The sequence below is a fragment of the Sus scrofa genome, chromosome 5 (genome assembly GCF_000003025.6).
Source record: "Sus scrofa isolate TJ Tabasco breed Duroc chromosome 5, Sscrofa11.1, whole genome shotgun sequence".
Classification (NCBI taxonomy): Eukaryota; Metazoa; Chordata; class Mammalia; order Artiodactyla; family Suidae; genus Sus; species Sus scrofa.
The window spans coordinates 46134086-46158308 of NC_010447.5; the positions used below are offsets into that span (position 1 = coordinate 46134086).

A 24223-nucleotide genomic window follows, 5' to 3' on the forward strand; every position below is an offset into this window, starting at 1 on the left:
ATTTCTTTAGAGTCCACATATAAGTGGTAACATATGATATTTGTCTTTCTCTGTCTGACTTACTTCACTTGGTATGCTAATCTCTAGGTCCGTCCACAGTGCTGTAAATGGCATGATTTAATTCTTTTTTATGGTTGAGGAATATTCCCTTCTATATACACACACCAAATCTTCTTTATCCATTCATCTGTCACTGGACATTTAGGTTATTTCCATGTCTTGGCTACTGTGAAAAGTGCTGCTATGAACACTGGGGTGCACATATCTTTCACGATTCAATGAGATTTGATAAACATACAGAGTTGTGTAACTACCACCAAAACAGGGTCAAACTGTGCTTCCATTAGTGTTGCTACATGTGCTACTAAACCCTTGAAATGCGGCTGGTCAAAGATCAGATGTGCCGAGGTATAAAATACACACCAAACAAAAGGACTTGCTTTTTAAAAATGCAAAAATTCTTATTAATTCATGGTAAAATTATAATGTTTTCCATATACTGGGTTAAATATAACACATTTAATGAATTCTACCTGTTTATTTTTCCTTTTTTAATGTACCTATTAGCAAATTAAAAGTTAAAAGTTACTAGCTTGCATCTGTGGCTCAAATTACATTTTTCTTGGACAGTGCTGATACAGATTATTTCAATCCCCCAAACAGCTCACTCTGGTCCCTTTACAAGTGATATCATTTCTCTACCTCAGCTCCTGGAAACCACTGATTTGATTTCTATCCCTAAAGTTTTGCTTTTAAAAATATTTTCTTGGAGTTCCCTGGTGGCCCAGCAGGTTAAGGATCCATTGTTGCCACTACTGTGGCTCAGGTCACTGGTGTGGCATGGGTTCACTGCTGGGCCCTGGAACTTCCACATGGTGTGGCAGCCGCCAAAACTATATATATATTTTTTCTCTTTTTGTCTTGTATCTTCTAATTTTCCATAAACATCTCGTGTGGTTTTTACAGGGTTTTTAAATGCTATTTTTAGCATTAAAAGGTTTGAAAAAGTCTTGCCTGAACATTTCCTATAATTTCCATTAACCAATGTCATTTTCATTAACCAGTTACAAGGCTACCACAAATGCATTCTGGGAAACAACTTGTCTTCCGGAAGGAGACATGCACAAGTGGTTCATAGCTGAATGGAGACCATTGTGCAGACACACAACAGCATCCATTCACAGATGCTGTGGGAGATCTGAGCCAGAGGTGGGGAAACTCCTGTAGCTTAATTTTATTCAGCCTCAGGGAAGTGGACAGAAAGCTTTATCTGTGCTAAGAAAAGGTTGGACAAAAAATGTAAGGCATTGAATTGGTGGTAAATCATTTAAAGGTGGGAGTGGGAACAGGGACAGGAAGGCCTTGGTAGAAGGCAGTATCTACTGGTGGGAACTCTGGTGGCTGATGACAATGGCTGGAGAGGGGCAGAGAGACATCCAGTGCACAGCCCACCCCAACTCCCCCCTCAGGCTCACTTGTTCCCATTCTGCTTCTCTTTGGATTCCCTTCTAATTAAACTGAAATTTATTACTATTTATAATAGGCATTCACACTGCCCGCTCCTATTTACATTCATTCATTCATCCGATTTTCTACAATACGAGAAAAACACCGCAGGCCAGTTCCTATCCAGATTTTCTCCCATTGAGTCAGGGAGCTGCATGCCAGTCTATCTAGCTGCCTCTGAACTCTTGGGGTCCTTCTAGATAATCAACCTTGAGCACATCTCCTTAGGTTTCCACCCCAGCTCCCAATTCCACTCTCTTCTTTTGCAGTCCCCTAGAGAATGTGAAGAAAGGTCTTTGGATTTGGGGCATTTTACTACTAGTTCTTTAAGGAAAGGTAGTCAAGTGCTAACTAGGCTCTTTGGTCTGGGGTTTCTAGTTTCCTCTGAGACAAACAAAAGCATCTACAGAGTCTACATCCTCCCTATCCTGCACCCACAGATTTCTTATGAAAAACGTTTTCCACAAAGGGACCATCTACCCGATTTAGAAGGATGCTCAAGGCTTAGAGAACAACAGTTGGCTTCAAACAATTTGCATCTGTGTTGTCTGTACATCCAAAGGGGACGACACTCATTTCACCAATGCTTAGCCTCAGAAAGATCCCTTCTGGATATTTCCATCCCAACTAGAGAATGTACTAGAAAAGGAAAAGTCTCCAGTGTGGCTCCCATGTAAGTGATGCACTGGGAAAGGCTGATTCTCTAAGGCCACCAGAATCCCAGAGGGATCCACGGATATGGCACCCTGCTGGTGGATGCACACACTACCTCGACACTACCTACAGAGTAAGGGACCTGCCTTACTCTCAGGGAGGCTCCAGTCCAGAGGGGGGAGACAGTCAGATACCTCCACAAATACAAATATGGTTATTGAATGCACACATGATTTTAATACATGATCAGAGGTGGCAATGAGTCTATTTTTGAAATTTTTAAATAAAATAAAAACATTTTCCCCAGTGGGGCAATGCCAGTGCAAGAGGAAGATGTTTCAGATTCCTCAATTACAGAATGAAAATAAACCACCTATGCATCACACGTGTATAATCCCTAATCATTACCAAAACTCCTCAAGGAAGACATTATCTCTATTTTATGAATGAACCAAAGCCAGGTTAAAGACAAATTTGCTGGCGTTCCCGCTGTGGCACAATAGGATCGGCAGCATCTCAGCTGCACCAGGACACAGGTTTGACCCCCAGCCCAGTACAGTGGGTTAAAGGATCCTGTGGTGTCGCAGCTGCTGTGTACATCACAACTGCAGCTCAGATCTGATCCCTGGCCGGGAAACTCCATATGACGTGGGGCAGCCAAAAAAGAAAAAGAAAAAGAAAAAAAAGATGGATTTGCTGTTGTTAGAAGCGCCTGGAACTTGATAGGCACTTTACTAAAAAGCATACAACTGTTTATTTTTAAAAATTGAAAAATATAGGAAGTATTTTAAGACAGAGAGGTAGGAAGGACTATAGATTCTCCGTATTTGTAAGAGGCACAGTCTTGGCCTGAAGTGGGTGTGAGCCTTGATGTTAAGAAATAAAAGAAGAAAGGTTATATGCTTATATTTGGCAACAGTATAAATGATCTGCATTTAGTTCTTACTTAAGAAATAAAGAAGAAACTGACTCCATGATGTACAAGCCTGGCCACAGGACCTTGGGGAATTCAATTAAGCCCCAAATGAGGTTAATACCGCCATGCCTACTGGAAAGGGATGTTGTAAATACTGAACAAGATACTCTATACACAGGCTGTCATAATGTCTGTGGTTTTTTGAAATACCTCCACATGAAAAATGATCAAAGGCGTTCATTATCTTTAACCTGTACTCTGGGGCAGTGAGCATTTGAATGACTAATCAAAAGATTATATAAGCAGAAAATCAAGTCAACTATGTTTCTCTCCAATGAAAATCAATGGGTTGTTATTTAGCATAAAGGCTACCACACATGAGTTTTCATCAATCAAATGATGTTTATGATGGGCTATTAAGTATTGTAGAGATAGTCTCACTCTTGCATAAACTGAACATAAGACTCTTTCCAACCCAGTTGTCTGACCCTTTGGAAATGGTGCTCTCAGCTGAAGATTCCCACTGGTCCTGTTATTAGATGCTTTGGAAGAATTTTTTTTTTTTCTTTTTATGGCTGCACCTGCAGCATATGGAAGTTCCTGGGCTAGGGGTCAAATTGGAGCTACAGCTGCAGGCCTACACCATAGCCGTGCAGGATGTGAGCTGCATCTATGACTTACATAGCAACTTGCGGCAATGCCGGATCCTTACTTAACCCACTGAGTGAGGTCAGGGATGGAACCCACATTCTCACTGACCCTATGTTGGGTTGCTTTAATCCATTGAGCCACAGAGTGGACTCCTGGAGGAAATTTTGTTATCTGATCCTAACCAAAAAAAAGTTGGCTAAATCCTGAAGCTACAGTATTGTTCCATCTGCTACAGTGAATTTCTTTCAGAGTGCTATCCAAATAGAGCAGACCACAAAAGGACAGACCACTGGGACCTTCCAGAGAAGCTCTGTCCCACTGAACTTTCTACAATGAGGGAAACATCTTATCTGCCATAAGCAATAAAGTAGCCACTAATTACAGGTAGTCACTGAGCACCTGAAATGTGGTCAGAGTGACTAAAGAAACTTTTTTTTTTTTTTTTTTTAATATGGCAGAACCCACAGCATATGGAAATTCCCAGGCCAGGGATTGAATCCAAGCTGCAGCAGCAACCTATGCCACAACTGTGGCAAGGCCAGATGCTTTAACCCACTGCGCTGGGCTGGGGATCGAACCTGTACCTCTGCAGGGACCCGAGCATCTGTAGTTAGATTCTTAACCCACTGTGCCATAGTGGGAAATCCTAATATTTAATATTGTCACATGCAGTTAGTGGCTACCCTGTTGGACGGCACAATTCTGGAGCTTATACAACGAGACTGTGTGGTGTTTTTGTGCCTGTTTGCCATTAAACACTTATATATGTGGCAGAATTCAATCTGTGAGTTGCTCTCATGGCCGCACTGGGTTGTGAAGTTGTAGCACCAGAGACCAACAGTTCTCATCTATTGCTACTGCTGACTAACCATATGCACCCATGATGTATAAACAAATCAGCTGAGGCTGGTTCCCAGCAGCGGCAGCCTAGCTCCTGAGGGCCTCTGGACTCTGGAGGCAGATCTGGGTAAACTGCCAAAGTTCAGACTGGGGTGAAAATACACAACTCATTTAATGTCATGAAAATTAAATGACATGCGAAAGCACCATTTAACTTTGCTCACCACAAAACACTATTTTCACCACCATCCTCCTTTAATTAAGTGCATGAGCTTTGATAAGGCTTTGTCTGTTTGGGAATGGACATAAAAATAGAGCACAAGAAATTATACCCATCATCTTCATAATCCCCAAAATAAACACTGTTGATATTTCAGCTAAGAATTTGGTTTAGAAAAAGGATGTCCTTGTCACAATAATTCTTATAAAGCAAAAAGAACCATGGGGACTTCCTCTTTCCTAAAGAACGTCACTTTGTAGTCTATTTATAATTTTTTTCCCAAGTTTCTTTCATTATAGTAAAATTCACATGATATAAAATTAACCATATTCACCATTTTAAGTGTGCAGTTTAAGGTATTAAGTAAATTCATATTTATACTGTTTTTTGTCTCCAACAGTGAAACAATATATTAATCTGTAAAACCACATTAAAGCAGTGCAAGACAGATATCAAATTCTGGATGGTGATCATGGGAAAGGTAGGGAAAAATGGGGATCAGGAAAGGGATATAAGAGGGCTTATGTTTAACCTAAAATGTTTTATTTCTTTAAAAAAATAATGACTCAAATATGGCAAAATGGTAAGACTTGACCAAACTTAGTTTTAAGTATTTAGGTATGTGTTACATAATTTACTATACCTTTATGTAGTCATTAAAAATTTTTTTTATTTTGACCTAATTTTAGACTTACAGAGAAGCTGCAAACACAGAATTCATATATCTTCACCCCACTCCCCCTAATGGTAACATCGATGCAACCACACGATAATCTGGCCAGAAAATTAACTTTGGTATAACATCATTAACTAAAATAAAGAACATACTGAAATCTCCCCAGGGTTTCCACCTATGTCCTTTTCCTATTTTCATAATCCTATCCAACCCTACAGTGCATTTAGTTGTTATTTCTCTTTAGTCTTCTGCAGTATGTGAGTTTCTCAGCCTTTCCTTGCCTTTCATGGCCTTGACACTTGTTATTTTGTTGAGTGTCTCAAAATTGGAGTTTGTCTGATGTTGTCTATTAGGCTGTGATTATGTGTTATTGGGCAAGACTACCACAAAACATGACATTGTGTCCTCAGTGGATTGTATCACAGGGTTCATGATATTGTTTTGATAGTGTTAAAATACTTCATAGTTTCAAAAAATGAAAAATAAGCAACTATATTAGTCCGGGTTCTCCAGAGAAGCAGAAACAATAGCATACATATGAATGTGTGTATACATACACGCACCATGAACTGGAGCTTGGCTCTTGCCACATACCTCTACATGGATTGAATCATGAGCTGCTGCAGCTGCTGAGCCTCAACACCCCTGAAAAGAGCTCCAGGTGGAGATCAGGAATGAGGTGATCTATGCTCTGGGAAAACTGGCAGAACAGGCCTCCAGTTAGATATTTTCAGAAGAAGACTTTATCAGCCCAATTCTTGCATCTCCTCATATCTAGAAAAGCACTAAAATCCTTCATGGTGACATCTGCTCTTCTTGATTAGCAGTAACCTTCGCAAGGCTAGCAGCAACCTTCTGTAAAAATGTGTGCTTACTTGCATGTACCTCCCACTTTCACCAAAATCACATATATACTGACCTTCCGCCCTGCCTCTGTGGGGTATTTCAGAGCTATCTGAAATGCTGCCTCATGGGCTCTAATCCTCATTTTGCCCCAAATAAAACTTAACTCTCAACTTTTATATTATGCATATTTTTAAAGTTGACAACACACACACACAAATGAGAAAAGAGGATTATTATAAGATATAAGGAATGGGCTCATGCAATTATGGAGGCTGAAAAGTCTCACGATCTTCTGTTTGTCAGGTGGAGACCTAGAAAAGGTTAACGGTGTAATTTCAGGTCCAGTGGCCTGAGAACCAGAACTGATGGTGTATGTTCCAGTCTGAGTCCAAAGGCAGGAGGTCAACCAGTGTCCCAGCTCAAAGACAGTAGGGCTGAGAGAGCAAATTCTCCCTTACTTATTTTTCTGTTCTATACAGGTTTCAAAGGACTGGAGGAGATCTACCCCCACTGGGGAGGGCAACCTGCCTCACTTAGTCGCTGATTCAATTGTTAATCTCATCTAGAAGCACCCCCACAGATATACTCAGAATAATGTTGAACCAAGCATCTGGGAACCCTGTGGCCTAGTCAAGTTAAAATTAACCACAACAGTAGCTTCATTTCAAAGTTAGAACTTCCCACTCTACATATTTAGGTTCTAAATCCCATCAAATCAATAGATTTGAGAAAGTGTTTAAAGCTTTTAAAGTTGCCATCATTACTGGCTTCAGTGCTAAAACACTGTAAATTCACAACATACTATCATTTTTAAAACCTCTAGCAAGAGCTTTATTATAGATGGTCTTGCTTCAAGAGAAAAGATAATGATGAACTAGCTATACTATTCAGGCAATACACCTGTGATCCAAGAAGATAATGATGAACTAGCTATACTATTCAGGCAATACACCTGTGATCCAGCAAGTCAAAATAAAACCCTAGCAAAGAAATCAACACAAGTGGTATGGTTAACAAGGACACCCAATCGCCTGATCTGTTATCAGAGGTAAAAGCTAAGTTACGTTTTAGAATTGACTACCCTTCACAGCATGGGATCATAAAGATGGCATGTGTTGTTGCTACTTCAATGATGCTTTAAAAGAAAAACATCTGTGCAAATTATGTAATAGATATCAAAGAATTAACAGTGAGTATCCTTTTCTTCTGGGGGAGGCAGAAGGTGAGTTTCAAGGACTTTTACTATCTGAGCTTTATTTAAAATGAAATACGAGTTCCCGCTGTGGTACAGTGGGTTAATGATCCAATGTTGTCTCCGTGGCAGCATAGGTTCCATCTCCGGCCCAGTGCAAGGGGTTAAGGATCCAGCATTGCTACGGCTGTGGTGTAGGTCACAGCTGTGGCTTAGATTTGATCCCTGGCCCAGGAACTTCCATATGCCACAGGTGTGGCTGAAAATAAAAAACAATAAAGTAAAATAAAATGAAATATGTATGTATACACACGCACACATATATACAGAGAAAAGGAGGAAGAGAGAGAGAATATACAGATAAATGATGGTATGGTACAAATAAAAATTTCAACTTTTCTCTGAGGCTTCCTCTTGTGTGAAGTTCTTTTATCTTTGGGAACACTCTAAACTTCAGTAGTTTAGGCTGAGAAATAATTTTTTCCTAATTAAATGTTTACATTTAGTTCAAAGTGTTCCATTTCTCTCTCCCCTTCACTCCAGCTGTATGGAAAGCAAGCCAGTCGTGAATGCTTTTCTAGGCTCCCAGTGTCCTGGGAGGCAGTCACAGAGTTCTTAGGAAAAGCCAGAGCAGAAGGATCCAGGTCGCATTATGCCAAAGAGGAAGCAGAATATTTATTTTAAATCTCACTTTAGGCTGCCCCAAGTGTGAAGGCCATTGTTTGGGGCCAGTCCTATGTGTCACGTACTTAGAATACATATTATTTTGTGCAAAGAGTTCCTTTTAAGAAACCAGAACACAGGTTTATTTTTGGCCTACGTCATCTCTCCCAGAAATCTTCCAAGGAGGTGGGTGGCCAGCCTCCCAAGAAAAAAGAATGTATACATGTATGTGTAACTGGGTCACCATGCTGTACAGTAGAAAAAAAAATGTATTGGGGAAATAACAATTAAAAAAAATTTTTTTAAGTTAGAAATACAAAAAAATAAAAATAAGTTTTTCTCAAAGATATTCAGGAAGATTCCTTATAGAAAGGCATACTGATTAAAGAAAAATAAAATACAGAAATGAGGGGGAAAAAAACCCAAAAAACGGGAGGGTAAGCCAAGCTAGCTACGTCAGAATCCAGGTTCTACAGTTTCTGGTTTGGGAATGCAGGCAAGGGTACATAACTGCTCACACCTTGGTTCCTTCCTTCAGCTGTAAGACAGAGCAACTAACGATACTTTACTGATTGGGCTGCTGTGAAGATTAAACAACAATCACATAGAAAGTGCTTAGAACAGGACCTAGCATGTAGTAAGCGCTCCATAAATGCTCGGGAGTCTGCTGCTCCTGACTGGCAACCCCCCAACCCCAGCCCCACCGCCCTGGGATTAATTGAGGTTCCCAATCACTCACAGGAATTGTAGGCAATCTGTGGCCACTAGCCAGGTGGCCTCTTGGGTAGAAGCGGTTTCTCCCCACCACCAGCGCTGCCTATTTCTCACATCATGTCATCTTAACTCCTAACCCAGACTCACCTAAAACAATCTCACTTAACAGAACCTAGGAATTTAACCAGTACAACAGCAAAAAATCTGGGAGTAGTGGCAAACTTTAAACATAACCTCGTTCAATAGAAATAAAGATGGGAAAATACTGGGAAAGATCTTTAAGCAATGGATGGATTCCAATGAGTTGAGGTTCTTTTAAGTCAGACCAGTGTTTCTTGGCTTTTTTTCCCTGTGTGTGTATATTTGAATCCATGACTCTTTTTGGATAAATATAAAGACCGTATGGTTTCTTTTAATGCTATTTGAAAGTTGAAAAATGTTAAAAAGTGACTCTAAGCAATGTTAATTTAAGAACATGCTTTTTCAAAGTACACATGCCCTCTGTTCCTTGGAAACTCTGAGTGGAAGCCCTACTCCCTTTCTGAGACTCACTGAACTAACCTAGAAACAACTCATAGCTCCACAGTTTGCACCAGGCTGGTGGCTGCTGTAGCTGCATTTGCCAAGATGATTTTGTTCTTAGAAAAGGTTATTTTTTGTGTGTGTCGCCTATGCAACCGAGAGCCTTCAGTCCTACACAACCCACATTTGTCCTCGGAATTTCACAGATGGAAACAGATGATGAAAGATTTACAACCTCCACCTGCAAAGTACCCCCTGAGACCAAACCAATTTCCATATGATTTGTGAAGTCCCTGGGAAGGAAAGGGAAGGGAAGGATGACTGGGGAGCTGGGAGGGCATGGCGAGTAGCAGGGATGCCCAAAGGAAGATGACAAGGACAAGCGAGGTGCCAATTCTAGAAAAACCAAGGTACCTCATGTTACTGACAAGGCTGTTAAGGGAGATAATGTTGGGAACAAAGAAACGAGAACAAGGACAGAGATCCAGAGAACTGAACTAGGGTGAAACAATGCAGATTCAGGAATAAGGAAGAATCCTCTCTGGGGAACCTTGAAGAAAAAGGAGGTCCTTGGCAATGCATTCCTCCAAACCTGTCCACATCCATCTTATCGCTTTTTCCTTCTTATACCAGGAAATAACACACTCCTTATGTTACAACCAAGCCTCTGCCCATGCCATGGATCCCTGCTTTACTTGCTCCAAAAGAAAACAACTTCTACATGTTGAGCAATCACCCTGCACAGGCTGTGCTCCTCTTAAGTAAGCACTTGCCAGGTGGGAGCAGAAACTAACCTTGACCCTGCCTCCTCCTCTCAGACACTTCTCCCACCTCATCTCCTCCCATCCCTTCCTCAACCCAGTGCAAACCTATTGATTGGGTTCTCACGAAAGCCAGCCAATAACATTCATGCTGCCAAGTCTACAGGCAGTTTTGTTTTGTTTGCTTGTTTGTTTTTGGCCACACCCATGGCATGTGGAAGTTCCTGGCCTGCTCAGATCGAATCCGAGCTGCAGCTTCCACCTATGCCACAGGTCCTTAGAGTGCTGCACTGGGCTGGGGATCAAACTGGTGCCGCCACAGAGAGAAGCCAGATCATTAACCCACTGGCCACAGCGGGAACTCCCTTGTTTGCTTGTTTTAATCATGTCAAGTATTTCAGTATACTTTGCAATATCTGGAAGAATGCCTGAGAAATGAAACCACCCTACGAATACAGGCTTATCAGCTAAAATTCAGGCTCTTTAATGGGGGTGGAAGGGCCTTCCATGATCTTATGGACCCAATTTACTTCCTAGTGCTTAATCTCCTCACACCTGGCTGATTCTCACCTGGGGGTCCTTGCTCAGGTGCTCCCTCTGCTTCAAAGGCCTTCTCCCCCAGTTCCAATCCCTTTTCACTTTGCTAACTTCCACAGCCTCATAAATACTGAGATCAGAGGTAAGATTACCTCTGATCCAGGAGGCTTTTCCTCAGTCTCTCCCCTGGCTGCCCTTGGTGCCTCCTTCCATTCTCCCATGCCATTATTATTATTTTCTTTTTTTTTTTCTTTTTTTTTTTTGTCTTTTTGCTATTTCTTGGGCCGCTCCTGCGGCATATGGAGGTTCCCAGGCTAGGGGTCGAATCGGAGCTGTAGCCACCAGCCTACGCCAGAGCCACAGCAACGCAGGATCCGAGCCGTGTCTGCAACCTACACCACAGCTCACGGCAACGCCGGATCGTTAACCCACTGAGCAAGGGCAGGGATTGAACCCAAAACCTCATGGTTCCTAGTTGGATTCGTTAACCACTGCGCCACGACGGGAACTCTAATTATTATTTTTTTAATTTTACTAAAGTTCTGCTTATTTACAGTGTTGTGCTAATGTCTGCTGTATAGCAAAGTGACCCAGTCATATATATATATGAAAGTGCTTAGAACAGGATATATCTACCTGTATATACATAGATATATACACTCCTTCTGTTTCCCATACTACCCTACATCATAGTCTATCCCAAGAGATTGGCTATAGTTCTGTGTTATGCAGCAGGACCTCACTGCATATCCATTCTAATTAGAATAGCTTGCATCTTTTATTTTTAAGTGCTGCCGCTGGACTTACCGTTCTGTCTATTAATGGGCTGTTTATGTCCATTTCATCAAGTAGTCTTTAAATTCTCTCAAGCCAGGAACCATCCTAGACACCCACATGACCAGAAGGAAGTAACTGCCATGGCATCTGTCCTTCTGCCCTCGAGAGAGGGCTCCTCGTCAGCTGGGATGGTATAGGTATAGGGTATTGTGGGAGCAAGGGCTGGCTCCTGTAGCTTTCTATCCCTTTTTTCTCTTGTTCCACACGACTATAACTTGGGCCCTTATGTTGCCACGGTAACCAACAGTCCAGGAACACAGACTTCTGGCAGTTGGACATCTAACCACTGAGACTCAGGATCTGAAGGATCTTTCACCTCCAAGGTTTATGACTCAGGAGTTGGCAGCACCTCTTTCACGTGGGTGGTGCCCAGAGCAGAGCATTACAGAGAGGACAACGTGTGTGTGCGTGTTTGTGTGTGCGTGTGCATGCGTATGTATTTTTACCTTCCCCCGGCTACTAATCAGGGCATCACAGAAAAAGCTGCATTAAAAAGTGCCATCAGATGGTGGGCGGATGGTCATCTAAATGGCTAAAACTTGCCTGGGAAGCAATTTCGTATCAATTATGAAGAGCCTTTAAAACATGTGTGATCTTTGATTCATTAAACCCACATGTAAGAATTCCTGTTGGGGCTCAGTGGGTTAAGAATCTGATGTTGTGGGAGTTCCCGTCGTGGCGCAGTGGTTAACGAATACAACTAGGAACCATGAGGTTGCGGGTTCGGTCCCTGCCCTTGCTCAGTGGGTTAACGATCCGGCGTTGCCGTGAGCTGTGGTGTAGGTCACAGACACGGCTTGGATCCTGCGTTGCTGTGGCTCTGGCGTAGGCTGGTGGCTACAGCTCCGATTCGACCCCTAGCCTGGGAACCTCCATATGCCACGGGAGCGGCCCAAGAAATAAAAAAAGACAAAAAAAACAAAAAACAAAACTGATGTTGTGTCTGTGAAGTTGCTGGTTTGATCCCTGGCCTTGCTTACTGGGTTAAGGATCCAGCGTTGCCACAAGCTGAGGCGTAGGTGTCGCAGATGTGGCTCGAATGCAGTGTTGCTACAGTTGTAGTGCAGTTTCAGCTCCAATTTGACCCCTAGCCTGGGAACGTCATATGCCGCAGGAATGGCTGTAAAAAGAAAAAAAATAAAAGAATATAAAGAGAGACACAAAGATTTATTAACGGGGGAGGGGCGGTTACTGCAAATTTATCTATTAAAAACAACTACCACCTAATGGTCATTAATAAGAAAGCTCTTAAAAATGACTGAATAGTCATATATATATATATATATTGTAGGTTGTGCCATAAAATACAATAATCTCAGTTTCAACTGAAGTGACTTTCATACCCATGTGTATATGTGAATGTATATACATCTATATAAAGGGAAAGAAAAGAATATCAGGAAATCCACCAGAATGTTTTCATGATGATTACCATTATCTCTGGACAGTGGGATCATAGGCATATTTATTTTCATCTTTAAATTTTTCAAATGTATACAGTGATCATTTTTTCATTTATAATACAAGTGCTTTCAACTGTAGTAGCAAAAGATGTGAGGCATCCAGTGAAGATGCTTAGGAGAGAAGGTTGCATGGAAATGGGTTTTTAAAGGTAGAGGGGCTATCTTTTTTTGCCCTTCATTGGAGACTGCAAAACAGAATGAACTTGTGGTTGCCGGGTAGAGGGTGGGAGTGGGATGGATGGGGAGTATGGGATTGGCAGAAGGCAAACTACTACAATCGAATGGATAAACAAGGGGGACCTACTGTACAGCACAGGGAACTGTGTCCAATCCTTTGGGTTAGAACATGATGGAAGATAGTATGAAAAAAAAGAATGGGTGCATATTATATATGTATATGTCTATATATGTATGTATGTATTTATGGCTGGGTCACTTTGCTGTATAGCAGAAATTAAAGGAACGCTGTAAATCAACTATACTTTAATAAAAAAAATTTTTTTAAAGAAATAAATGTAGTTCCAAATCAGAAATGTTTTCAGTGAAAAACGAAACAGAACAGGATGAGCTTCTATGGGAGTGTGAGAGCCCCAACAGAAAAAGGAATGTATAATGTAATTGTGTAAGTACCATATCACCCCCTTCTCCCCCATACCACCTATCTTTTCTTTCTTTTGAAGATCCCTGGGATGAGAGAGAACTGAGATTCGAGCCTTTGAACCCCGAGGCACACTCACTCTCCAGCAGCTCCGATTCAAACCTGAGTGTCTCTGTGGGCCACTTTCCCTATGAGGAGCCCTTCTCCTGTGAGAACACCCATCTCCTGTGAAGACATGTCTTCCAGTGGTCCTTCAATCCACTTTGTCCCTCCTATCCAGGGGACATGGTAGACTGAAAATATAGGAAAACTCCTGGGGAGATGAGACCGAAGACAAGATGACTGGGAGCAGTTTTGCAAACTAAGCATCACCCTGGCCTGGAACGTGGACATGGCCTCTGACAGTTCAGACCTGACAGCTAATTGGGACCTAAGCAGAGATAACCAGCAGATAGACAAGTACCCCAAAGAGAAGACATGGCTGACTCTCAGCAAACTCGATGGTCTTGTGCAAAAGCTTGAGAACCTTCTAGAGAATCAGAAAGATGATGAAGATGATAACTCTGTGTTCCCTGAATCTGCTCTGGAGGAAGATTCCCAGCTGCCCAGCAGCTCCCCTCCAGGTGTGGCTCAAATGAGTCATCAAGAACGGGACAGTTGTCAAGACTTGGCCAAGTTCAACCCACCAGAAAGTGATGATGCCATCCAGTTTGCACAGATTCCTCCATGGCTTCAAAAACATGAGCTTGCTGAGGTGAGCACAGATGCCTCACAGGCAAGCAGGGCACAGGCCTGGTGGAGGGGGTGGGGGAAATGCATTGAGCATTACTACCTGCCATGAAACAAGGCTGGTCCGACACATGGCTAGGGGTGGAGAAGGCTAACAGCAAGGAAGGGGTCAAGTGGAGTTGAAAGGAAAACACCAAGGAGCACTGGGGGGACAGAAAAGAGCAGGCAAGTAAAGAAAAGGCCGACAATTACACCCAAAATACGTGTGTGTGTGTGTGTGTGTGTGTGTGTGTTCCAGTATTAATGAATCTTGAAACTGTGCATGTGCAGTTGGGGGTTATTTTTGGTTTAAGAGTTTGAGGTCCATAAGTAGATAACTCTTGACCCCACTGCTGTCCAGGTTACACTTATCTAACATTCTTTTTCTTGGCAGATAAAAAGCCAGGCCATTGGCAGCCAAAGGACAAATACTGCAGAGACCTCCTCAATCTCATCAGGTCCGCCAGAGGAGGGCGCCCCCTCCAGCACACAAGCCCTCTCCTGTCTGAACTTCAGGCGGGTCTTCCACTGGCTAAGGCACCAGGTCCTCTCCTCACTTTGGGGGAGAGAGCAGCCCAAGAAGGCTGCTAAGAGCTCCTGTCTGCTGGCAAAGAAGAAAGGACTTTCTCACAGAAGCAAGAGGATCCAACCTCAAGAATCCCTCGAATCAGGACACCCCATATTGCCAGATTTTTAAACGTTTTGATAGCCCCTCTTCTACAATCCCCATGAGCTATTTTTTTTCCCAATTAAAAAAAACCCCAACATATTCGTGATATCCGTGTCTTCCTCTCCCAGCTTACTACCTTGACCCTGGCTGGAATTATATGTTATCTAGAAGACAGAAATAAATTTCTCTGAGAATTTTCAGGATTACTATCCTTCCTAACTTGAAGTCACTCTTTTTCTCTCCTCTCACCCTTCTCAATCTATTTCACCCTATTTCTCTGTGTGTGTGTGTCTGTGTACTTCTTTTTAGGGCCACACTTGCAGCATATGGAAATTCCCAGGCTAGGGGTCGAAACAGAGCTGCAGCTGCTGGCCTATGTCACAGCCACAGCAATGCCAGTTCCTTAAGCCAATGAGCAAGGCCAGGGATCAAACCTACATCTTCATGGATACTGGCTTTCTTAACCCGCTGAGCCACAAAGGGAACTCTGACTTTGTATATTTTAACCTATTCTATCATTAGTCCAAACACCCGCTTTCAGAAGGCGGCAGTACGACCCATCTGATTCCCAACACAGTGGTATGGTATGGTTTTGGCTGAATTTGCAGGGTTCCAGCAAGTGGCAGAGGATACGGAGTCCCTCAAGAAGCTAAGTTCCATGGGCAGTTTCAGGAGTCCAGGAGTTGGGTCTGATGCTTGTAGAGGACTTCCTGGTTCCAGCACCCCTTGCCTTGGCTAGAATAAACAGCCCACTTAGGAGGTGACTGGGGATGCCTAACTTTCCTTATTCATAAGACAGAGAAGATAATAAGACACACCTCATAACATTGTTGTGAGAATGAATGAGATAATGCAAGCACTTGATAAATATTATTGCTGTTGTTGCTATTATTCATTCTCTTGAAGATATTTCCAGAAGCCCTGATCCAAGGAACATCCTAGAGTGAGCAGTTCAGAGTCAGTTCTCATTGAGACAATTCCCACACAGAAGCCATACCCACACAGAAGCAATATTTATGAAACGTTATAGGTTTCAGTAGATCTTGATTCAACCAAGTCCTCTCCCAGCCCATTCCCCACTGCGCCCTCTGAAAATTTACAATTATCATTAAACTTTCCAATAAATGCCAACTTCGAGGAAGGCTCTACTCACACATTTTGCCCCTGTTACTGTGATCACCTCCCCTCCCCAGCACCACCACGAGCCTCCTTATTGCCCCCAGGTTGACTCAAGAGCCTTCCATCTTCAACTTTTGCTACAATCCTATGACCCTCAGAGTTCATGTGATTCTTTACTCTCAAATTCCTTCTTTTCCTCAATTGTAATTCTTTTATCGCTTCCTTCTCTTTTCTCCTTTCTTCCACAAATAATTAGCACATAGGAGTGCAAGATAATTTTTGAGCTTATTAAAAAAAAAAAAAGAAAGTAAAAACCAAATCCAATCTTTGAGCTCAGGTGGCTTACTATTTAAGAGATAAAGCCACATAAACATATGACTCTGAAGAGTTATGGGTGGTAACAGTTTGTACGCAGTAGACATTGAGTACAAAAGAAGAATCAATTCAACATGGGGAAATTGACTTTAAAAAGTTTCATTATGAGGTTGTTTGAGTCACAAATGTGGTTAGTTTAAGGCAGAGGACTTTAACTGGGGGATAAACTGGTGTGGCATGAAGCCATGCAATCTTCACTGGTTACAATATGTGAGAGACACTGGGGCTGATATTGTCCAAGGAAAGACAGACCATGAGAAGGAAGAAATCAAAGAACGAAGTCTTCTTAGCAGTATATGCTCGTGGTCACACCGTGAGTCTGCACAACCAGACTCCTTGCTTTATTCACCTCTCTGAAAACACTCTCCCATCCCACTACTCACTTGAAAGCCCTGCTCTACCTTCAGCTGCTCCTTGACTTCGCCAAGACTTTAAGTCCCACTACCCCATCTGCTCCAAGACTTGCATTCACTTCCTTCCAGAGGCAACCTTTGCACCACCTTCCCAAACCATGGCATATCCATCCCATCTACTAACATTCACAATGTCTTGCCCTTTTCTTCTCCCAGATCTTTTTTTTTTTTTTTCTTTGCCATTTCTTGGGCCACTCTCAAGGCATATGGAGGTTCCCAGGCTAGGGGTCAAATCAGAGCTGTAGCTGCCAGCCTACGCCAGAGCCACAGCAACGTGGGATCCGAGCCGCGTCTGCAACCTACACCACAGCTCACGGCAACGCCAGATCCTTAACCCACTGAGCAAGGCCAGGGACCGAACCTGCAACCTCATGGTTCCTAGTCGGATTCGTTAACCACTGTGCCACGACGGGAACTCTCTCCCAGATCTTTTAATCTACATAGGAATTACTTTCTCCATGCCCTGTAGAGTGGCCCCCAGTGCCTTCTCAAGTCCCCCATTGCCTGGGGAATTCATCATCAAAGACCTCACTTCCACGGCTGCTATAAGGCCAAGACTGATTCTTCCAGTTGACATGGTCAACTTTACTTAAGCTGTCCCCTAGTCCTCGCCCTCACACCATGACTTGAACTTTTCAGCTCTATAGGATGATTTTACCTATAGGATCTGACCTCCTGAGGGCAAGCACCAAATCTTGGTTCCTTTTTAGTGCAAGATCTTAAACAGTATGTGGTACAGAGTGGTCTCTCTATAATCTTTTAAATGATTTTTTTTCCTATGTAATTCAAAAAAAAAAAGGAAACACACAGTTTAGATTTGCTATTCCTTAAGTCAAAAGTTACTGGCCAGCAGGATTAAGAGCAGGAAAGGAGAGTTTGGGGATAGGGGAACAGGAGGAAGAGAAAATGGCAATCTGTGACAGGTAAGTGACATGGTGACCTACAGTCTGAGAAACATAAGACCAGAGGAATTTAGCAACTCATTTGAAATTTTAATTCAACAAATACACACGGAGCCTTCTTACTGCTCTAAACTATACACTATGATACGAATACAGACGACAGCTTGTAACTAGGCAATTCTTTCTCTAGCAATTAAGGCACTGTCTAAGAAAAACTCACCCCAAATGAATGACTTCAGGACTGCCCACACTGAATAAGAAGCCCTGTTCATCAATAAGATCTCTGACATATTTGTGTCTATTTTTCAGTGTTGTATAACCCTGTTTGATAAGTATGAACCCACCTCTACGACTCTAGAGTAGACTCTAGAGCTTTTATAAATAAATATTCTTTCTAAAGAATTGGAATTCTAAATATTCTTTGAGGTTGTTGTGCTACATCTTAGAAAGTGAGTCAAAGTGTTTAAAAATAGGAAATATTTTAGCGCCTTCTCATTTATTAGAGTGTCAAATACGCCATGAAACTCTTAGCTGTGTGCCAAACTAGGACCGGGTTCTCTGATCTCTGCCACATACATGGGGCTGGGGCTGGGGCTGGGCTGGAGGAGGCCACTCAAAAGGATGGAGAGCAAACTGGGAGTGATCATGGAGAGATCTAGATTCGCTGTAAACTCATAGACTCTAGTAGAATGATTGCGCTTGCCAGGCACGTGCTAATCTATTTCTTTCAAGTGCATTGCTCAACCTCGAAACTCATAAAGCCCAGATGCTTGAATGAGTGAGATTTTGCCTCAAATATTCATAGTCTGGACTCTATAACAACTCCATAATGTAAGCCACTATGAACCGGGAGAAATTACCAAACAAATGGAAGGAGTATTCAGCTGTCTCCAAACACGGAATTGAGATAGGCTAATGTGAATTTTATAGACCACTCCCTGCCATGCCAATTTCTTACTCAGCAAGATCCCAATGAGAGAAAGAAGTGTGTGCTCATACCAGCAAATCAGGGGCAAATCATGTTTCCAGACTTAAAGAGCATAATATAAAAATTCATGGGTCTAACGTCTACCTCGTCACAAAAAGAGTGTCAAAAATTCTCTTACGAAACAAATAAAGCAAGTTATAAATAAATGCATAGAGAGCACTGGTAATTAGCCCACTATTTAAGAATAGTTTGGGAATTCCCGTTGTGGCTCAGAGGGTTGAGAACCCAGAATAGTCTCCATGAGGACACGGGCTGGATCCCTGGCCTCGCTGAGTGGGTTAAGGATCTGGTGTTGCCATAAGCTGTAGTGCAGGTCGCAGATGTGGCTCAGATTGGGCACTGCTGTGACTGTGGTGTAGGCTGGCAGCTGCAGCTCTGAGTCAATCCCTAGCCTGGAAACTTCCATATGCTGTGGGTGCAGCTGTAAAAAGAAAAAATAAAGAATAGTTTTGTCTAGGCAGGAGGGACAGTCACACGCTTCGAAAATAGGTCTTTTCATTTTGAACTGCCAGTAGGAGAACTGACACTGCATGCAGGGTGCTCTAATCTCAACTTGGATGGGTGGGTTTTCCATAGCACTGCCCAGAGTCCTGCTACTCCTTACTACCCCAGCAAAGAGAAAACTGCTTTCAAAAGTGAAATAAGATCCTCATCAGATAATAAGGAATCACTGAGTGAGCCAAGCAGGAGCTGGGCAGGGATAAAAAGCCTTAGGATAAATCTCAAAAGAATTATAAGCCTGGATCAAGAAATCCCCTACTTAACAACTTCTGTTTACTATTCCACCTTTCATAGGAATTCCATGGTTTTGACGTCCATTTGATTTCAATCTAATATGCTTTCTAAAGAACTACTGAGTATTTTCAAAAGGTAGGGCAGAAATCCCTTTTCAGATTGTGGCTGATGAATGAAAATCCACTTCATTATTATTGAATTCTCTCAGTCTAGAAGGAAATCAGAATGGCAATTTACTTTGTTTTTCTTCATCTGCATCAGTAAAGGTTTACCATTTTAAGGACAAATCTCCAAAACTAAAGGGTAACTCTCTCAGGATGCCTGCTCTCTCTTTCTCTCTCTCTCCTTCTCTCCTATACACCCACTCACAAAAGAAAACACTTCAGACATTTAAAATATTAACATATGTTTGGATAGTTGTGATAGTTGTTTACAAGTTTCACTTTCATCAACTCTTCTGCCATCTGTCTTTGGTGGCCTAGATTTTCCCCCAAATAGGAATGGGGAGGAAAAAGAAAAATTTCTCCAGTAAAGTAACTTCACTCATTCAGTTAGCAGAGTTTGCTCAGCGGGTTACAAACCCAACTAGCATACATGAGGATGTGAGTTCAATCCCTGACCTGGGTCAGTGGGTTAAGGACTGGCGTTGCTACAACCTGTAGCACGTAGGTGACAGATGTGGCTCAGATCCAGCGTTGCTGTGGCTGTGGCTGTGGCATAGGCCCACAGCTGCAACTCCAATCTGACCCCTAGCATGGGAACTTCCATATGCCACAGGTTCAGACCTAAAAACCAAAAAAAAAAAAAAAAAATTGCTAAAACCACTGGGTGAGTGAATGACTGTTGGGTAACAAGATATGCACATGGTCCCCAAGAATTACCCTACAGACGACTTATAATTAAGGGGATTAGGGATCTTTACAACGGAGAAGTCCAGTGAACTCCATCTTAATAAGTGATTAAATTTAGCCTAACCATCATCACGGACCTTCTGAAGAGAAGCAGTGTAGTGCCTCCCTGTTAGCAATGTTTAATCTGAATCTAAACATTAGAAAACCAACAGTCAGCTGAATTCAGACAAAAAGACATATTTCTAGATAAGTTTCTCAGACTTTTCAGACATGTTAATGTCATGAAATACAAAATAAGGAAAAACAAACAAAGGCGGGGAGACAAGATAGTTCAAAAAAGAGACTAACGAGATGTGACAACTAATTGTTATTTACCATCCTCGATTGAATCCTTTAAATCTACAACACTATGATAAAAGACATTTGTTAATAGAGAAATCCAAATGAGGACTATACATCAACACTTTCAAAAAGTTCAGGAAAAATATAAAATAGAAAATGAGAAAACAAAGATGGGAAATATGTTAAGAAAAACTCTAGAAGGTAGGGAATCCAGATCTCTGTTACTAAAGTATTATATTTCCATATTTAGTAAGATCTGAAAGACGGACTTATTTAAAGCATTATGGAGTTCTTGCTGTGGCACAATGGGATGCCCTGTGTCTCTGCAGCACCAGGACCCAGGCTCGATTCCTGACCTGGCACAGTGGCTTAAAGGATTGTGCACTGTTGATGCTGCAACTGCAGCTTGGATTTGATCCCTGGCCTGGGAACTTCACATGCCGCAGGGTGGCCAAAAAAGAAAAAAAGAAAAATAATTTTTTTTTTTTTTTGTCTTTTTAGGGCCGCACCTGTGGCATATGGAAGTTTCCAGGTCAGGGGATGAATCAGAGCTGCAGGTGTTAGCCTATGCCACAGCCACAGCAATGCTAGATCTGAGCCACTGCATCTGCGACCTACATCACAGCTTACGGCAATTCCAGATCTTTCACCCACTAAGTGAGGTCAGGGATCGAACCCACATCCTCATGGATACTAGCAAGGTTCATTACCCCTGAGCCATAATGGGAGCTCCAAAATAAAATTTTTTTAAATAATAATAAAGCATTATAATTTTTATCCTAAATAAAATTTAGGTGCTAATCTGGTTTCTCAAGTGATACAAACTAAGCAATTCTTTAATCTGGATTCATTCACCCTGAGACCTGCCTTTGGATTCACCACAGGCTATAAGGAATTTTCAGTCTCATGGGTTAATAACTACTCACCCCCTAAGTCCCTCTAACTGTAAAAGGACAAAGCGGTCCAGTTGAAAGAAGATTCACAGCTAGGCATTTTCCAAAACCGTTTTAAATCTCAGGAATGTATTTAGCTTTTGTAAGAATACTTATTTGCCCAATGGGGAGCCAGACTCTCTGCCTTCAAATTATCCACAAGTTCCAAGGCCTGGGCATCTCATGTTTACTTTCATAAGACTGTCCTGGACATTTTTCATGCTTCTCACAATCAAGAACAGCTTGCCACTTATAATACTAACAATTCCTACAAACTGTTTTGGCATTTCCTTTTATTTTGAGTGGTGCTAGATTGTTCTGCTTTTTCCAACCTAAAAAGCAGCATGAGTCTAAATTCACCATCTACTGCATTGAACATACTGGGGGACTTTTAAGAGCAAAAGAGGGTATTCCTATATCTTTATTAACCTTTTATGGAGCATGTATTTTATATGATTGAAGCTCTAGGTTTTCTCTTAAATGCACATATTTATATATACTAAACACTTTGCAAACAATTCAAAAATTCAGAGACTCCCTGAATCCTACACTTCAATCCCAGATTCAAAACATAAGTTCTTAAACAAAACCTCCAGGCTTCCAATCCCAGATCCACCACATATTTGTGGTAGATACTAAGAGAAGTTACTTAAGCTCTCTAGGCTTTCCATGTGATCTAGAAAATGTGATACTAATGGTACTAACCTCAAAGTGTTGCAGTCAGGATTTAGTAAAAGAACCCTGCACATAGTACATGCTTGCAAATTTCAGCCACTGCTCTTGCTGTCATACACTTCCTTTGTTTTAAAAATCTGCACAGCTCCTAATGACCACAGAATTAAGTCCAAGCAAACTGCCACTAAATTTCTCTATCAGATGATTATATAACTTCCCAGTCTTATTTTTTTTTCTTTAGGGTTGCACCCTCAGCATATGGAGGTTCCCAGACCAGAGGTCGAATCGGAGATATAGTTGCCAGCCTATGCCACAGCCAAAGCCACATGGGATCCAAGCCATGTCTGCAATCTACACCATAGTTCATGGCAACACCAAATCCTTAATCCACTGAGCAAGGCCAGGGATCGAACCCACAACCTCATGGTTCCTAGTCAGATTCGTTTCTGCTATACCACAACAGGAACTCCTTCCCAGACTTATTTTACAATGCCACACCCTCGCCCCCGTGGTCCTTCCTTGCAGGACTTGTGCCCTGCTGTTGCTCCTTGCACTTTGGCACCTCAGTGCCTTTGCTTATACCTTCCCTCTCTTTGGAGCTGCCCTAACCATGCTACTCCTTCAGTCTGCCCTGCCACCTACCTACCCCCAAATGCACTCATCAAAGCTCAAGTTAAATCTAAGCTCTTCTCTGAAAGGCAAGGAATGGTCCACCTCCCTTTGTGCATTCATAGCACTACCTGGAATAAGTATACCTTTCATCCTGTTTTACAGAAATGTGTTTCCACATCTTTCTCTCCCACTAGACAAAAGCCCCTATGTTCTGCTTATCTCTTCATGCTCCAAAGCCCTGGCCCAGTTTCTCGTACATAGTAGCTCTGCGATAAATATTGGGTGAAATGAATGGTTAATCTGCAGGAAATAATTGAAACAGATGATATCTGAAATTGAATGTCATTTCCTTTCACATAAAATTTCACTAGCTTCCACTTTAATTAAGTCTAGTCCCTGGATGTTTATATTGGGGGCCAGGGAGTGTGGCAGAGTAGAGGTGTTTCCTGAGTGGAAAAGCTCAGTTTTGTACAACAGACAAAGCAAGGTAACAAAAGGACAGCCACAGCTTTCTACTTGTCTTAGTAGAAACCAATATTCGAGACTCTCTTTTTTATTTAAAAAGATTTTTAGGCACAGTGTGCAACTGCTTGATTTGGGATCTTGGTTTCCAGACCAGAGATTGAACCTGAGCTGCAGCAGTAAAAGTCCTGACCTCTATACCACCAGTGAACTCCCTAAAAAGATCCTCGAAGCCTTCATATTTCCTCTAGATAACGTTTAGATGTATTCACTCATTCAATGAGTGAACGTACATTAACATGCTAGAGGCTGTGCACAGAGATGAGTTTAATAGACTCTTCCTCTGCAGAACTCACACTTGTAGGGGAGATGAGCATGTTGCCAGATGTAGCAGAGAGGCTGTAGTTGGAGCTAGAGCTGAAAGGAAAATTGGGGAGAAGGAGCAGACAACACTTGCAGAGGGGACAGCCCGTGCAACAGCCAGAAGTCCTCAAAGGCGTGTTTGTGATACAGCAAAGGGTCCAATTTAGCCCAAGGGCCAGGTGTGTTTCAGTGCAATGGTAAGAGGCACAAGTCTGAGATGGAGGGATAGAGCCTGACCACCAAGGAGCTTTGAATTGTCTCTTATGGGGAGAATGGAATTTTTTAAAAATTGTTAATTAAAATATAGTTGATTTACAATGTTCTGTCGATTTCTGCTGTAGAGAATGGAATTTCTGAAGCAAGAGTATGAGATGATCAAATCCATGTTCTAAAGAGAAGTTGAGGCAGAACACTAACTTA

At 42.1% G+C, this 24223-nt stretch overlaps 2 protein-coding genes across 19 annotated transcripts in view; one reads left to right on the forward strand and one right to left on the reverse strand.

The window, feature by feature from the left end:
* The window catches only part of PPFIBP1 (PPFIA binding protein 1), a 191518-nt gene that overhangs the window by 102688 nt on the left and 64607 nt on the right, over positions 1–24223 (reverse strand). The gene's annotated exons all lie outside the window — the stretch shown is intronic.
* C5H12orf71 (chromosome 5 C12orf71 homolog) lies at positions 12487–14605 on the forward strand. The gene has a single exon (XM_021092150.1). It carries the CDS (start codon positions 13988–13990, stop codon positions 14435–14437), a length of 450 nt encoding a protein of 149 aa, XP_020947809.1. The 5' UTR covers positions 12487–13987; the 3' UTR covers positions 14438–14605.